At 41.3% G+C, this 15,446-nt stretch overlaps 1 protein-coding gene across 1 annotated transcript in view; it reads right to left on the bottom strand.

Annotated features, from left to right (window-relative positions):
* Positions 1-4,579, bottom strand: part of nhsl2 (NHS-like 2) — a 214,988-nt gene extending 210,409 nt beyond the window's left edge. The window contains exon 1 of the mRNA XM_061710043.1: positions 4,138-4,579. Within this exon, the coding sequence (XP_061566027.1) occupies positions 4,138-4,417 (280 nt within the window). The 5' untranslated portion in view covers positions 4,418-4,579. The remainder of the gene's footprint in view (positions 1-4,137) is intronic.
* Between the last annotated feature and the right edge of the window lie 10,867 nt (positions 4,580-15,446).

Here is a 15,446-nt window from a genome sequence, read left to right as displayed (position 1 = left end):
CCAGATAACCCGGCGGCGTTTCTGGATGTTGTTCATAAACGGCTTTTGCTTTGCATGGTAGAGTTTTAACCCGCACTGACTGATGTAGTGGCGAACTGTATTTACTGGCAGTGGTTTTCTGAAGTTTTCCTGAGCCCATTTGGTGATATCCTTTACACACTCATGTCGGTTTTTAAGGCAGTGCCGTCTGAGGGATCGAAGGTCACGGTCATTCATTCTTGGTTTCCGGCCGCGGCGCTTACGTGCAGTGATTTCACCAGATTCTCAGAACCTTTTGATGATATTATGGACCGTAGATGTTGAAATCCCTAAATTCCTTGCAATTTTGCTTTGAGAAATGTTGTTCTTAAACTGTTCAACTATTTTCTCACGCAGTTGTGGACAAAGTGGTGACCCTAGCCCCATTCTTGCTTGTGAATGACTGAGCATGTTTGGGGAGGCTCCTTTTATACCCAATCATGGTTCCCACCTGTTCCCAATTAGCCTGATCACATGTGGGATGTTCCAAATAGGTGTTTGATGAGCTTTTCTCAGCTTTCTCAGTATTTTTTGCCACCTTTCCCAACTTCTACTGGACGTGTTGCAGCCATGAAATTCTAAGTTAATTATTATTTGGCAAAAAACAATTAAGTTTATCAGTTTGAACATTAAATATGTTGTATAGTGTATTCAATTGAATATAGGTTGAGAAGGATTTTCAAATCGTTCAAACTTCTGCTGCAGTCTCACTGTGGTTCTTTAAGTAAACTAACATCAGAGGTTTTTGTCCACAAACATCAAGAGATCATACACACTGAAGCATATTGATAAAGTGCTCTTGAAGGTAGAAACATGTAAGTAACTGGTTTCAGCCCAAGCCACTGGCAGCATCTCCGGTTTGTGGCCGCTGGCTCCTCTAGACAAGTAAATGTTTCAGCCACTTTATCCTAGTGATAAAAATGTGCATCACTGTGTTTGATTTTAACAGTAGGATGTAAGAGACAGAGAAAGAGAGGCGGTGAAGAGGGGATGCTGGTGAGAGCTGATGGCTGGGGCTGCATGTATTGATTATTTAGCCACGTGCTTCTGCCCACATGGCAGTGATACAGTAGGAGCCCACACAGGACTCAGAGAGGAGAGAGAAGAGTGGGGATCTCTTGTGAAGGAATGCTCTCTCTCTCTCTCTCTCTCTCTCTTTCACACACCTTAGCTCTAACCCTAACCAGGACCCAAGAAATGTCATTCTCCCTCATTAGGGCAAGGCTTTGGTCTCCACAAGGACTACTGATGCTAACAAGATCAGTAATTATATCAAAATAGGATTTTTTTGATAAGACACACACAAACACACACACACGTATCTGTAAAGTAACGAGAGGATGATTTCCATTTTGTTTCATCTTTCTTCTTCCCCTCCTTCCAGCTCTACATCTGGTCTGTGTTTAAGGGGACTTTCTATGTTCTAATACTACATGCTCTCTTTCTCCATCTCTCTCTCTATCTCTCTGCCTCACACACACACACACACACACACACACACACACTCTCTCTCTCTCTCCTCTGATTGCCTCGTAAAGTCGCGCTCACAGTCAGCTTTCCTCACTCGTTTTCTCACTTTATAGCCCCAGTGAAAGCTAAGAGAAAGCGACCCCATGATGACTTTCTGCACAGTTCAACAGGCTGACAGCCATGGCACGAATATCCCAGCATGCATCTGCGCTGCATTTTGCTCACGTGGGAAAAAAACTGTAAGGTTTGTATGTTATTGTGTCTGGGGTCAAAATTTAAACGCTATCCTGGAGTACATGTTTTTGATCCACCAGCGTACATTAAATGTAAAAACCACTCTAGTTTCATGGGTTTATTAGTCATGTTATTTTACTCCTCCTTCCGCAAGAGAGGGTGCAGTTTTTCAGCACCAACCGACTGAACAGCAACTCTGAAGGCACCTGACACACCAATGAGTTACTGTTCTGTGAGAGATGTCAAATCTGAGCAACAACGATACCCATAATATACCCTCAGCTAAAAGTTTCTATTGATGCAAGCTTTACGTTGGGATTTAAGCAATTAACTGAGTCTCAAGATGAATTCCTGAGGTCTTACTAAAGTAAATTGACATAATAAACAAGAAAATTATCCCAAAATATCCAACAACTAAAGAGTCAGACAGGCAGCTGAACATAAAGTTTATTGTGCAAGCCTTCAAACTAAGTCTTAAATCATAAAAACAACCTGTTTGAATGTAAATCTGTCACCTTCAGATGAAGTCTGGACATGAAACTGATGGTTATGCATGTGCATGTACAACTTCTGGCTTCCTCAGTGGGGAAAGGGGTTTGAATATGTGTGAAAATCACCAGGAGAAAGTCTTTAAACGCTTTTGAAAAGGAGCTGCCTCTGACAAGGTCAACGCATCGCACTCAGGAAGCGTCTCGCCTCACTGTTATGACCATTCCCACCGCCGTGGGACTTCAGGCGTCAAGTTTCGCCATCACATCTGTGCAAACTGCCTGCAGGAATATAATATGTCCACATGTTTGAGGATTAAAGGTGAACACGGGAGAAGTCTGTGACAAAACACATCATCTGAGCATGCACATGATGAATACATTATTGTGACTCTGCAGCTGGAAACAAACTTCAGTGGAGTTCTGAAGTGAAAAAGAAACAACTGCAAAGTTGGAGCCCAGACAGAAGAGGAGGGACAGGTGGAGTGACAAGTTGTCACTGACAACACTCCAAAACACGCGTGACATCTCTACATTTCCACCAAGTTCACATTCCAGCCTCCACACCCTCGTGCTGCCTTCAGGGCCGACTTGTAAACCAGCAAATCCGTCAGATAAATTCATTTTCTTTTAAAAGTCAAAGCAAAAGACTGGTTAAAGAGCTCTGTGAGCTCCACCACCATCACATCTTAGCAATTAAACTGGTTCTCCCTTTTTAGGCCCACTTTAAAACTTCTTTTAGTAACTTTTGAAGTCAATTATCTTTTTAATGAGCTTCCCTGCAAGTAATAAGGAGCCCTCCAGCAGTGGTGGACAGTAACGGAGTAAATTTACTTGAGTACTGTACTTAAGTACATATCCAGAGGATTTGTACTTTACTTGAGTATTAGATTTCTTTGGTACTTATTACTCTTACTTGAATACATTTCCAAGACAAATATTTTTACTTTTACTCGAGTAAATTTCTAGGAAGGCTGAAAAGTACTCGTTACTTTCAGGTCTGCTCTTTTTTCTTCTTCCCTAAAATCCTATTGGACACAAGCTGTTTTTGTCAAAGGAGGAGACCTATCACTGTGCACGCTCTCCACTGGGATGTACGTAAAGCGGAAATACGTCAAGCCTCCTCAAAACCATACCGCCAAAGTAGCCTGCATTTGTCAAGACAGAGCCGTAACAAGTCAAGACATAGCCGCAACAATGGCTACAACATTGAGTTATTGAAAGCAGAGATGTAGTTTTTTGTAAAGCAGTGGTCTTTGAGGGGGATCCAGACTTAGTTGGATGGTGCAGGTTCATTTGGTTTCAGTTCATGATTGTTAATAAACTCTGCCTCATCTGCTGTCCTCTTATGATCCCATTCATTTGATTTGTTTTTGGTGTTTCTGCAGGTTTTATATAACATTGTGGTTCTAAAAGCAGCACATCAGTGCAGCTGGTTTCAAAGAGTTAATTCTCATAAACAAGAGTTAAAAGATCCTTAAATTAATTTAGAAAAAATATAGTAATTTACTGATGTGGAAAATAAGAAATTTACTCTTACTCTTACTTTTACTTAAAGTAAATTTAAAAGCATTTACTTTTGGATACTTAAAAGCAAGTACTTTTCTACTCTTACTCGAGTAATATTTTGACTGAGCTACTTTTACTTGTAACGGAGTAAATTTAGACCAGTAGTATTTGTACTCTTACTCAAGTACTGGGGTCGAGTACTCTGTCCACCTCTGCCCTCCAATAATAAACTTTTTTTACTCAGTGTTGAGTAAATCTGAATGAACCATTCACAGGGAACAGATGCATCCCTAGTCTAACACATCCACAAAACTGTGATCAACTCTCCTCCTGGACACGCAAACAAAGTTGAGAGCAGGTGAGAGCTCTTACAGGTTATACAGCTCTTATACATGTTGTTTTTTTAAATGACTCTTACTTCTCGGTGGGGGCTTGCTGGCCAGCTCCGCGACGTGCCTCTGCAGGCGGGCCAGCCTGCCCTCCAGGGCCCCGGAGCGGCTGCAGATGGCCCGCAGGTCCCCCTCCAGGTCCTGCAGGATGCTGAGCGAGTGTCGGGACAGGTCGGCCAGCTGCCGCAGCGCGGAGCCCAGGGAGAAGCCGCACACGTCGGCCAGCTCCAGGAACACCGCCGCCCGCAGCCCGCCGCGCACATCCTTGCACACATCTTTGGGAAGTATCGTGCGTTTACAAAACGGCATGTTTTCTCATCTCTCTTGGGGGTGTGAAAGAAAAAAAAGGGAAAAGGGTCAACAAACTCCGCAGGTTGTCAAGTTTTTAAATCCCCGTGGTCCTCGTTCCTCCTCCGGGTGGCGCACGGCCGGAGCTGCGAGCTCCCTCATTCTTTTACTCTGTCAGGGAGATTTTTCTCTCTTTTGCTGCCGAGGAGAGTCTCAGCTGCTCTGAAGGGTTGTCAAAAAAAAAATAACAATAATAAGCCAGGACAGTGTAATATATTAGGCATCCGGTTTAGGTTTCAAAATAAGAGCTTGCGGTTTGACCATGACCCCAGGTCTAACGTAAGGAAACTGTCTTCATTCATTTTGAGTGCACTTTTTACTTCAATTGTAGTCTCTTAACCATTTAAGTCATTAGTGCAGATTTATGCTTCGATTCTGTGACTTTGTCCCTGCCCTATTGGGTTTAAATTGTATACATGCTTTTATTTTGAAGGAATCCATCCAACCCTGGGGTCTCACTTTGCCCCACTTGACGCGCCAAAGTATGAAGCAACAGTCTGGTGTTTCTAGAGCAGGAACCCTGCCTGGAGTAGAAGATGAAACAAACAGAAGGATGGTTGAGAGGAGAAGATGGATGGATGGATTAGCTATTTCATGCACCACTGCGTGACTGTGATCACCCACACATGCATGCGCGGGTGGGCAATAATAGGTACAACTATGGAGAAAGGTCCATCTCTGTTTCACTGCCCACGTGCACAAATGTGGGCCCATGTAGAAATGTTTTCCTGGTTTGGTGTGAAGGAACTGGTGTGGGAGGAACACAGAGTCCTGACAGCTATAGGGACTTTTACACTGCAGGAACCTTTTTATGGAGCTAAAACAGTCTCATAATTCACAAATGCACACGCCGATCCGCAAATGCACAGGACAAGATTCACAAATGCACAGACCGATTCACACGTGCGTAGGACAAGATACACAAATGTATTTTTGATGCACACACAAATATAACCTGATTTACAAACGTGTTTTTGTCTGTGAGCTGTGCTGGATTTGCGTGTGACTTTTGAGACTCCCCTGACGTGACTTGATCCACAAAGCAAATGATTGGCTGAAACAAAGGAAGAGATCTGATTGGTTGCAGATCCTTCCATATTAAAAAAAACGTATTTGTGGATTGAGTGACATCAGGGGAGTCTCAAAAGTCACACGCAAATCCAGCACAGCTCACAGACAAAAACACATTTGTAAATCAGGTTATATTTGTGTATCTTGTCCTACGCACGTGTGAATTGTTCTATGCATTTGTGAATCTTGTCCTGTGCATTTGTGGGTCGGCGTGTGCATTTGCGGATCGGCGTGTGCATTTGCGGATCGGCGTGTGCATTTGTGAATTTTGTCCTGTGCATTTGTGAATTATGAGACTGTTCTAGCCCCATACCTTTTCATTGTTCTCAGAACTGTTGCAAGAAGTTCCTCCTCCTTTTTTTGTCCATATACTAGAAAAAGCCAACTGTAGTTAATAGAAATGCTTAAATTGAGTCTTTTTTTTAGCATCTACTCCAGTGTACAGAGCCAACCTGGCAGGAAGGGAACCCCTGGTGATGCAACTGAGTGTGTGTCTGTGTGTGGGTGGGTGGGGGTGGAGGGGGCTTACAGTAATTCCCAAATCAGAGTGTAAAAAACAGATCTTAAATGGTTATTTTACTGGAGTATTTAAAACAAATACTCGGATAAAAGCCAATGTCTGGCATCTAGTTTTAGCCCATACCTGTTATCACCATCATATCTGTGTGCATGTGTCACCATGGTGCCACAGATAGTGGTCAACTATCTGGTTATTTTTACCTTGAAAAAGGCTGCAGCATGTTTACCTGCATCAGCTCTGCATTTTTCACCATTCTGAAAGGACATTTTTTTTCCCCTCCCCTGCCAGGTACCAGCTTTCAGCTGCACAAAAGATGTGGACCTCCTTTGTCATGTTTTCTGTTTCATAATGCACCAAAGGTTTTCAGTAGCCTGACAGAGCTATGTTGTTGTACTTTTGTGGCAGAATGTGGATTGAGATTAACTTGCTGAAATAAGGAAAGAAATGAGGGGAAAAAATACTTGCTGAAATAAGTAAGGTCTTGTCAAAGGGCTTTTCCCATCATACATGCCAAGTTTCTAGTAGAATAGAGTTAAAGGAAACGTAATACGCCTCTTTTTTTTTTTTCAAAACTTGACTGAACTTCCTAGTGTCTCCATGACATGTCTGAGACATCCATTGGTCAAAATATCAATGAGCTGTGGCAACTCAGCTCTCATTTAAGCACGTCTTATATATGTTATTGTATATAAATTGTATATATGTTAATAAGAGCTTTCATTTGTCTATTTTCTGTACAGTGATCGAAAATAACCGAGTCAAATTCCCCGTCTTGTTTGACCTGACTGGTTTAATGTGGATGGAGTCAGTCGGTCGGTTTGACTCCGCCTCTCTTCTCTTCAGACAGTGCGGTTACATGCACATCTAAATCGAGCTATTGGCAACAATCTAGCTAAGGATTTAACTGGAGTTTCCGAGAAATCCAAGTATACATGCGCGGAAGAGGATCAAATTATTGACAATTAGTATAATTAATAATTAGTAAACAAGTGCAGCAGAATTGAAGACGTAGAAAGAGGACAGCAACCCGGGAAGATATTGACGCTAAAAGATACAGCAGCTCTGTACATATCGTAAATACTAAGCCTGAGCATGTTGCAAGTAAGATGCACGCAAAGTCTTCTTCTTCTGCTACTGTGTTGTGATGCCGTGACTGTTGTTATTCCCGCTTCCGCGGTCTTGTCACTTCCAAAAAGGGGTGTCCCAGGCCGGTCAATAGCTCTGCTATAGCTGCAATAGCTCGATTTAGAACCACATTATCTGGCTAATAGCTCGATTTAAGAACTCCGGTGTATATGTGGCCTTTAAAACTTCAATATCAGTCGGACTAAGGCATATTTTCAACTTTCTGTTAATGCATGTAAACGTACTGAGTGAGAATAGCTTTTTAAAAATCAATGTTTTAGTTTTCCCCCACCCTTTTCAGTGGAACAACAAATCTTGCATGGTGTGAAGTTGGATGGAGAGAAAGATGTGAAGGCTGATCTGGGTCTGTGATGTCACAGTATCTTGTAAATCTGAACAACTCACTGAATTCTACACAATTTTAGACTTCACACAAAGGATTGGTATTTTTTATCTGATAGTCATGCCAGACACCCAATCAAATGTGCTCACGTTTTTGTTTCTTTCAACATATCATCGCGCTGATGAGATTTATTTCCAAAGCAGAGTTACAGAGAACTTTCAATCATAATTTTAATTTAATAAATGTTTAATTATACAGATTAACCACAAAAATACCTGATAAAATGATTTATTATGCACTTGTTACCGTATACATTTTACTGTGTAAATTTAAATAACTTAGTATAACTGCGATTTCTTCTCTTTATTCAAAAAAGTTTTCTAATATGTCACCTTAGTGTCACACGAGCTTGACCCAAGTTCAGAGCAACCACAAATCAGGAATCTGTCCAAGTCACTCGTCAGATGCATCGCATAACACAGTCACGAGCTCCTCATTACAGAAGAGCCATGTCCTTTCCTGCTACTTTTTTTTCTCCTTCACTTCTGAATACAACCCAGCGAGAGCCAACTTCATATGGTTAACCAGCATTTAGATTTCCTTTTCTCCCCATGAAGAAGAAGAAAAGTAAGACAAAAGAAGTGGTGGGAAGCGTGTCATGACGTGGCCTCGAGGAGTCCAAGGAGAAGGGTGGAGGCGACTTTCAGCTTCACGCTCCCTCACGCAAGCTGCTGTCATCCCAAGCTGGAAATCAACCCCTCTCAGGCGTCAAATGGCGCAAGAATTAAGCGTTCAATCTCCAAAATTAGGCTGCCTTACGTATTCTTTTCTCACACACATGATTTCTCATAATCAGTCACATAGTTACGTGGAGGATGCTGCAATGAGGTGTTGTTTCTTTCTTTATTTTGTTACGTTTGGTCGTGATCATGTGACCGTTGTCGATGGATGCTTCGCACCGTGCAGCTGAAATACGACCAGAGAGCTCAGGGAGAGATTTTGCAGGAGCAATAAAAGTCCATACATGACAACATCGATGTATGTCAGTGTTAAGGACAGGGTTAGTGCCAGGTCAGGAGCTGGCCTGCATCAATTGCACTGCAAAAACTAATTTCTAAGACAGTTGAAGACAGTCTCGTTTCCAGAGATTTTTCTTTTTTTTTTTTGTCTATTGGAAAGACTATTTTGTTAGTTTTTCACAACTGTAGTCAGGAACAATTTTCCTACTCTATTGGCAGATATTTAGATTAGATGGAGGAATATTAGGCTTATTTCAAGAGGGGCTGTTTTTGCAGTGTGCGTGGGACTTTTTATGTATGTTCATACATGTTTTTAAGACAAAAATACCAACAAAACAACACTAGTTGAATCCTTTGTTGGAGTTAAAAACACTTTTGACTCCTTATAATTGATTGTTTGTGAGGAGAAGCGACAAACTGCCAGTCAATTTGATCAAAGCAGCATTTATCATCTGTTTTTGCCCAGTGGGATCAGATTTATTTTTTTAAAGCACCTGAGCAGAAAGCTGATCAACATTTTGTCTTTTCTTCTTTGCATTTCAACACGTTTCTTGTGGAAATCACTGATTTGAGGGTATGAGACTCAAACAAATACGTTTTGGTAATAACTGCATAATATCTGTGGTAATCATATTCTCAGTTATAATTTCTGTTGGATCCTGAAGAAGATTGAAGCGTAGGTAAACGTTGTGATTTAATTAAACAACAAACTTCTGTTAAATATCAAAACTCCGGACTGTTATCCTGCAAACAAATGAGTTAAAGTATTTTGCAGTGAAGGCTTCAAACTGCAGGGATCTTGGGCTGCAGCTTGACTTCAGTTTATTTCTCCTTTTTCCTCTGGAGCTCAGTGAAATCCCCCTGATCCTCAACACGAGGCTCGTGAGCGTACCCCCCGTTCCCCCCCTGCCCCTAAAAAGCACATCTGGTCCTCAGTACGCCCCCGGGGCCTCCTTTTGCAACCCCTCCCAGACATGAACTTGGCCTACCTAAATGTTTTTGTTCAAGCAGCCTGAGTCTGACTTATGAAGAGGGGAGGAGGAATGGAGAGGGAGAGGGAAGGAATTTTAAAATAAACGGCCTTTTATTGACACAATTGAAAACATTAATATGAGAAACGTATGGGACGGCGAAGAGAGGGGTTCAGGCATACCAGCGAGAGCGTAGGAGACTGACAGAAGCGGGAAACAGAGAAAGGGTGTGGCTCAATTACATCATCTGATCATCACCGGCTCACCACCAGTCGTCTTTCCACCTTAACAAATCCATCAGGTGGTTGGTTTCGGCACCGGTCCGTCACACCATCACCTTCCCAGTCAATACACCCGGAAGAGTAGACGTGTTGTCAGAAGGTCGTCTTCAGCCTGAAGACCCTATGTCTATTGTCCAATCAGAAACCAGTCAGACCGTCAATCACATGGAAGCAATTGATGAAAAACAGCTGTACTCACCCGTTACTTCCTCCCCTCCTCCCCCGCCGGCTCCCCAGATGACTGAGTTCATTGTTAAAGCAGCTCGGCCCACTTTCTCTACAAACCCATACAGCTCCAATTTTACCAACATTATTTCAAGTCACTCCAACTCTCTTCTTCTTCTTCTCGGTCTCAATGTAATTTTTTTTTTTTTTCATTCTTTACATAAAAGTGACTCATGTTCCAAATCCAAAGTGACTCGTGTAGGTGTTCGGCTCAGGGCAGCGGATCTAGCGCCAAAATGAATCCGATGAAGTAAGAAAAAAAGAAACTCATTGTTTTAGTTTTTGTCTAAATAACATCCAAGAATGCTAAAATTAACTCGTGGAGAAGTGTTAAGTCTACTCACTTCTTCTAAGAGTTGGAAAGATTCAAGTTTATCTAGCCGACTCCTCAAGTCCTGCAAGATGAAAAGGATTTATTCAGCACCAGTGGTGGACAGTAACGGAGTAAATTTACTTGAGTACTTTACTTAAGTACATATCCAGAGGATTTGTACTTTACTTGAGTATTAGATTTCTTTGATACTTATTACTCTTACTTGAATACATTTCCAAGACAAATATTTTTACTTTTACTCAAGTACATTTCTAAGAAGGCTGAAAAGTACTCGTTACTTTCAGGTCTGCTCTTTTTTCTTCTTCCCTAAAATCCTATTGGACACAAGCTGTTTTTGTAGGAGACCTATCACAGTGCACGCTCTCCACTGGGATGTACGTAAAGCGGAAATACGTCAAGCCTCCTCAAAACGATACCGCCAAAGTAGCCTGCGTTTGTCAAGACAGAGCCGCAACAAGTCAAGACATAGCCGACTCGGAGCAGGGACTTTCACAAAATCCTTTGCCGTATCTTAACTCAATGTTTGAGTTCGACCGAGTAAACAACGAGGGCACAGACAAACCACAGACATTTATTTTCAAATGTTTATTGTGTCTGCCGAAGCAGAACTACCTCTCTGCTTTCAACAACTGGTTTCAAAGAGTTAATTCTCAGAAACAAGAGTTAAAAGATCCTTAAATTAATTTAGAAAAAATATAGTAATTTACTGATGTGGAAAATAAGAAATTTACTCTTACTCTTACTCTTACTTTTACTTAAAGTAAATTTAAAAGCATTTACTTTTGGATACTTAAGTACCTTTAAAAGCAAGTACTTTTCTACTCTTACTCGAGTAATATTTTGACTGAGCTACTTTTACTTGTAACGGAGTAAATTTTGACCAGTAGTATTTGTACTCTTACTCAAGTACTGGGGTCGAGTACTCTGTCCACCTCTGTCTGTAGCCGGTCCCAGCGGTCGGCCTGCAAACGGTGGACATATCCTGGACGGATGACCAGAATGCAACGCTCTGAGTCTCATCAAGACATGTGGGGAAAGGGAGTCGCAGGACCAAGCCACTGAGCGTCCATCTGGTGGAGCGCCACGGTTGCAGCACACCCTCTTTCCTTCCTAACACGGACATTGTTAAATAAATCATATGTTCCTTACAAAGTCTTAAAAATAAGCCCTGTCATCTTGTAACTGTTATTTCACACAAACTAAACCAAAAGTAGACTTTTCCTGCTTCCAAAGAATTTCTTTACAAACCTTGTTTTTTTTTTTTTTAAAGCTGCCTCTGAACAATGACAAGACTGCAGCGATGCCCTTCAGACGGACCAGACCAGACGGGGACGCCGCCGTGTTTCGTGACTTCCAAACCCGCTGCGTCAGCTCAAACGCACCGTGCCAACTGTACAGCACGGTGGAGGAGGGGTAAGGATTTGAGTTGGGCCTGCCGCCACGGTACCTGGCCACCTCCGAGTCCCTCCGTCCACCATGAACCACTCTGGATGCCAAAGTGGAGCCGGCGTGTCCAGTGTGAGGCGGGCGGCTAAACCTCGGCTGTAGCCGGGTCACCCGACTGGACGACGACCCCAAACACACCAGCAAGTTTAAAACAGAAAGACAGAGAAAGAAGTGAATCCATGCGCTGCACTGGCCCAGTTTCCACGCTTCAGATCTATTGAAACGCTGGCGTGGGATCTTACAACAGTTGTGCATATTTGAACACTTGCACTCTTTAAATAATTACAGCAACATTGCAAAGGAGGGTGGGCCTAATTCTCCCACAACAATGCAACACATTAAAAACATCAGACAGACAACAATAACTTATTAAAGTTGCTGCTGCTAAAGTCCCTCTGCAGCCATGGAATCATGGGGTGCACATAGTACTATATCATGGTTTAGTTGTTAAAATAACAACAATACGTTGTAATAGGTCATGTGTTTTTGCTTATCTGAAGGTGTACTAGCCTAAATTTAAGACTTACGGACCAAAGTGTTGATTATTATTTCCTGATATGTAAATATTGGAATTAGAGTAGAAGAGGGTGCACTTTCTTTTTCACTAGACTGCAGACGATTATGCTGTTTATGTTCAAGTATTTGGATTTATGTTCTCCGATGGAAAACAGATATCAAACTTGTTTGAAATCACGTCAAAAAAAGCAGCATGTTGAGAATGATTTCATTTGTAATTAACAGTAATAAAGATGATACAGCTCGCTAGAGGCATTTCATAGATCACACCCTGTTGTATTTCTGCAGCTTCCTCCTGTGTGTTTAATCCTGTTTGTAAGATTTATATATATATTTATATATATTTTATCCTTCAATTCTGAGTGAATTTTTTTCTCTAGGTTCCCTTTCTTGACATCAAACTAGAAGCCACTTCAAAGCCCCTCTGTGACTGTGAGCGTGGATCAAGTGTGATTTTTTTCCCCTCCTTGCGAGGAGATGCAAAGCAGGAGTGCAGCCGAGCAAAGCCTGCATCTGGCAAGTCTCACATTTCAAACACTGCATTTTTGTACGTTTCAGCGTGTGCATTACAAAAGTTTCATTAAAAATGGTATTACTTCAACACAAGCTCATCCTGGGTCTTAACACTAAGAGTCAACACCTTTTTATTAAACTAAAAACCCTGAAAATGTGGGCAAATCATGCCAAGGCCTCCAGGTGCGACTGAAAGCAGGAACCTTCCTGCTGCCAGTGCACCACCTTACTTTGGAGCATATTAGGATATTTACACTAACTGTTGATAATCCTCAGATTCAAAACTTAAATAGTCCATAAAAGAGTTAAAGGTGGACAGAAGAAAACTAAGTTTTTTTTTTGTTTAGTACTGAAATTCTTTACACATTGATAACACTTAGTGAAATGCTTTCACATAAAAAAAAAATACATAAATCATCTGTGAAAGAGAAAAGGCTCTATAAACACCATGTAGTGATTGTGAGTGAACAACTATGTCTGGACTTCTGAGGAGGCTTTAGTGATAGGACGTGTGGCTTTAGTGGCAGCTTTGGAAGGAAAAGGGGGTGTACTTTTTGTTTTATAAAAACAATCTCTGGCTCTCATGTTTCTTTCTACGACGGAGTATTAGGGCCAAACTAAGACAAAAAAAAAATTGGAAATTACGAGAATAAAGTCATAATATAATGAGAATAAAGTCGTAAAATTACGAGAATAAAGTCATAATATTAGGAGAATAAAGTCGTAATATTACGAGAATAAAGTCGTAAAATTACGAGAATAAAGTCGTAACATTACGAGAATAAAGTCGTAATATTACGAGAATTTAGTCGTAAAATTCAGAGAATAAAGTCGTAAAATTCCGAGAATAAAGTTGTGACATTACGAAAATAAAGTCATAATGAATAAAGTGGTAATTTATGAGAATAAAGTCATATTATGAAAATAAAGTGGTAATTTATGAGAACTCTAACAGGAAGAATAGTCTTCTCCGTGTTAAAATGAAGAATATTGAGCATCTTGTGAAGTTATATTTATAATATATTACAACTTTATTCTCGTAATTTCCTTTTTTTGTTTGGCCCTAATACTCCGTCGTATCTTTCCAATATCTCTTTCATAAAAAAAAAAAAAAAAAAAAGCGCTCTTCTGGACAAAGTTCTGTTGATCCTGATATCATGGTTGACACTTTATGAGGTGTGTTCAATGTGTCATGCGTCGTGTTGCGGCCGTGTCTTAGAGGAATGATGGGAAATGAAAGGCCCGGAGGGGGGCAAGTAACATTAATATCTTCCTCCGCCACTGTCGCATGGAGAAGTGAGAGCAGAAACAAACACGGAGGTGTTTGCCAGGCCAGGTTTCCGGGGCGTGGAGCAGGCTGCATCCCAGCAGTCGCCATATGGACACATACTGAAGACAGGACAGGAATGGAGGGATGGAGGATAGGTCAGTGCAAATGAGAGGGGGGGGTAAAGACAATAATGGAGAAGGGAAAACCACATAGGACTCTGTGTAAGGAAGAAAGGAAAAGATTAATATTCACAGAAGAGAGGCAGGAAGAGTGCACAGGATGGAGGGAGGATTTTTTTCAAGAAGTTGAGGATGGAAAGCTGCAAATTGGTGACAGGTGGGACTTACGGAAGGGTTGCAAGGTAGGAAAGAGGACGCAAAACATTTCAAATGATTAGCATGGCTGGACTTTGAGCGGGAAAAGAAAAATGACAAAAAAAAGATTAAATACAGGAAAAACGGAGTTAGGACAGAAGAGGTAGCATAGGAAAGGCACAAAAACAGAGGAAGAGAAAAGTGGGGAAAGAACTGAATTTACGGGATAAGGATGTGTGGAAAGGCTCAAAAAAGCAAAGGAAAAGTTGGACATTTAACAGTGAAATAAAGCAGGGATTCAAGTGAGAAATGCAGGAGGTAGATATGAAGAACGGAGGACACGGGAAAACGGGTGCACAGCAGGTTATCGTCTTGTAAATCAGTTTAATCAAATTTCAGATTTTGGTGTTTAGTAAGAATATTTGAACCATCAGTGACATCAAGAGCCCTTCACAATAAAAGCCTCATGGGGTCAGATCCACCTTAGCAACCGTTTGTAATAAGGTTTTTAATAAGCCTGTCAATCATGTCAAAATATCCCCCAGGACATTTAGAAATGAACAACCCCAAGTTAATGTTAATCTATGAAGAGGCAGTTAAAGAAGTGAATAAATCTTTGTAAAAAACACCACTTTGACTTGAGTAGTTTAAGGTTCCCCATTACCCGTTAAAGTGGATACTTATCCATTAGACAGGCCCTCAGAGAAACAATTCATCACTTCTTAAGTTCGTTGAGGTTTTGCTGATGCTCAGCTTCTCACTGTGATCGAGGTCAACGCTTCCAGTGTCTTGCAGCAAAATGATAAACTAGTGCATAGGTTTGCCTAAAATCTTTGTGTGCCTGCAAATCTAAAATATTTTGAAGATTGCTGCCCAACAAAATGCTTAGTACTAACTGATATATGAAAGATGAATCACCTGTTGAATTTCACGTGACAGCCGAGTCCGAGTAGTCTGACATAAATGAGAGCTTTACATCCTAACAGGATGTTGAGGGCGAGTCGCACGGCACCATTTCAAGCGTAATAAACCACAGCAAGAC

This window comes from Cololabis saira, chromosome 20, assembly GCF_033807715.1.
Source record: "Cololabis saira isolate AMF1-May2022 chromosome 20, fColSai1.1, whole genome shotgun sequence".
In the NCBI taxonomy this organism is placed as follows: domain Eukaryota; kingdom Metazoa; phylum Chordata; class Actinopteri; order Beloniformes; family Belonidae; genus Cololabis; species Cololabis saira.
Note: the sequence above shows the minus strand (reverse complement) of the source record. Positions and strands in the feature narration are given on the sequence as shown.